Genomic DNA, 1,068 nt, shown 5'->3' with positions numbered 1-1,068 from the left:
TAAAATTGACATAAGATAGATAAGTTTTGCTCTGAAGGTTATTATCTCAAGACAGGAAGTCAAAAACAAAATGAAAAGGACCAAGAAATATCTACCTAGGGCTTAACTAAATGTAACAATTGTATTTCTCATTATAAATTGATTCATTTAGCATTGTAGTATATATATATATATCAATCTCTTGAGGATTTGATTGGCGTGTCACTTCCCCAGAGCATGATTATTTCTCGGTACGCTGACAAATTCAAGTGTTTTAGACCTGAAAAGGTAAAGATTAATTCGGTGTCATTTGGCGTGGCCCCATCTGGCTGATCAGCCATTCCCTCTGTGTGACATTTCATTTTGTCTTTTACTCTCGACATCATAATTAACTGTCATAATGGGGCAGAGATTGTATTTTCCAAACACAGCTACAACAGTATCTCACTTTCCATACGGTATTCTTACAATGTGACTTTGATATTCCTTCCATCGAGAAGTGGGGTTTATGTTTCTTCCAGTTGAATGTGATCAGACTTGTGATGATAGCACAAGTGATATTACATGACTTGCAAGGCTAAGTCACACAAGGCAATACAGGTTCTTCCTGGTTGACGTAGGACACTCACTATTGGAAGCAGCTGCCACGCAGGGAGGAAGCCCAAGTAGCCCGCGGAAAGGAACCGCGGTCCCCAGCCCAAAGCACCGACTTGCCACCTACGAATTATCTACTAAGTAGATCCTCCAGCCCCCAGATGAGCCACCTAGCTGACCCTGCATGCAGCAGAGATGAGCTATCCCCATCCAGTCATGTCCAAATTACAGATTTGTGCACAAATAAACGATTTCTGTCATTTTAAGCTAGCATGTTTTGTGGTGATTTTCTACGTATCAGTAGATAACCAGAATACATATTAAATTGTTGGGTTGAGTTGGCTTTTCTGTTAACATGGAAGAAAAAGAAGCGTTTTACTTAATAAATTGGAAATCCTACCGCGATTACGTTACCTTCACATTGCCATGTCTAGTGAGCTGTAGATAATCTCTGGAACCAGGCGCTGACGTGATATATCCCAGAAATATCACTGG

The 1,068-nt window shown here is 40.4% G+C and overlaps 1 protein-coding gene across 1 annotated transcript in view; it reads right to left on the bottom strand.

Annotated features, from left to right (window-relative positions):
- Positions 1-1,068, bottom strand: part of CWH43 (cell wall biogenesis 43 C-terminal homolog (S. cerevisiae)) — a 68,897-nt gene that overhangs the window by 10,442 nt on the left and 57,387 nt on the right. Inside the window, 1 exon segment of the mRNA XM_012639899.1 lies at positions 988-1,064. Coding sequence (XP_012495353.1) covers positions 988-1,064 — 77 coding nt within the window.

The sequence above is a fragment of the Propithecus coquereli genome, unplaced genomic scaffold (genome assembly GCF_000956105.1).
Source record: "Propithecus coquereli isolate 6110/MARCELLA unplaced genomic scaffold, Pcoq_1.0 Scaffold143, whole genome shotgun sequence".
Lineage (NCBI taxonomy): Eukaryota > Metazoa > Chordata > Mammalia > Primates > Indriidae > Propithecus > Propithecus coquereli.
This window is presented reverse-complemented; position numbering and strand designations above follow the sequence as displayed.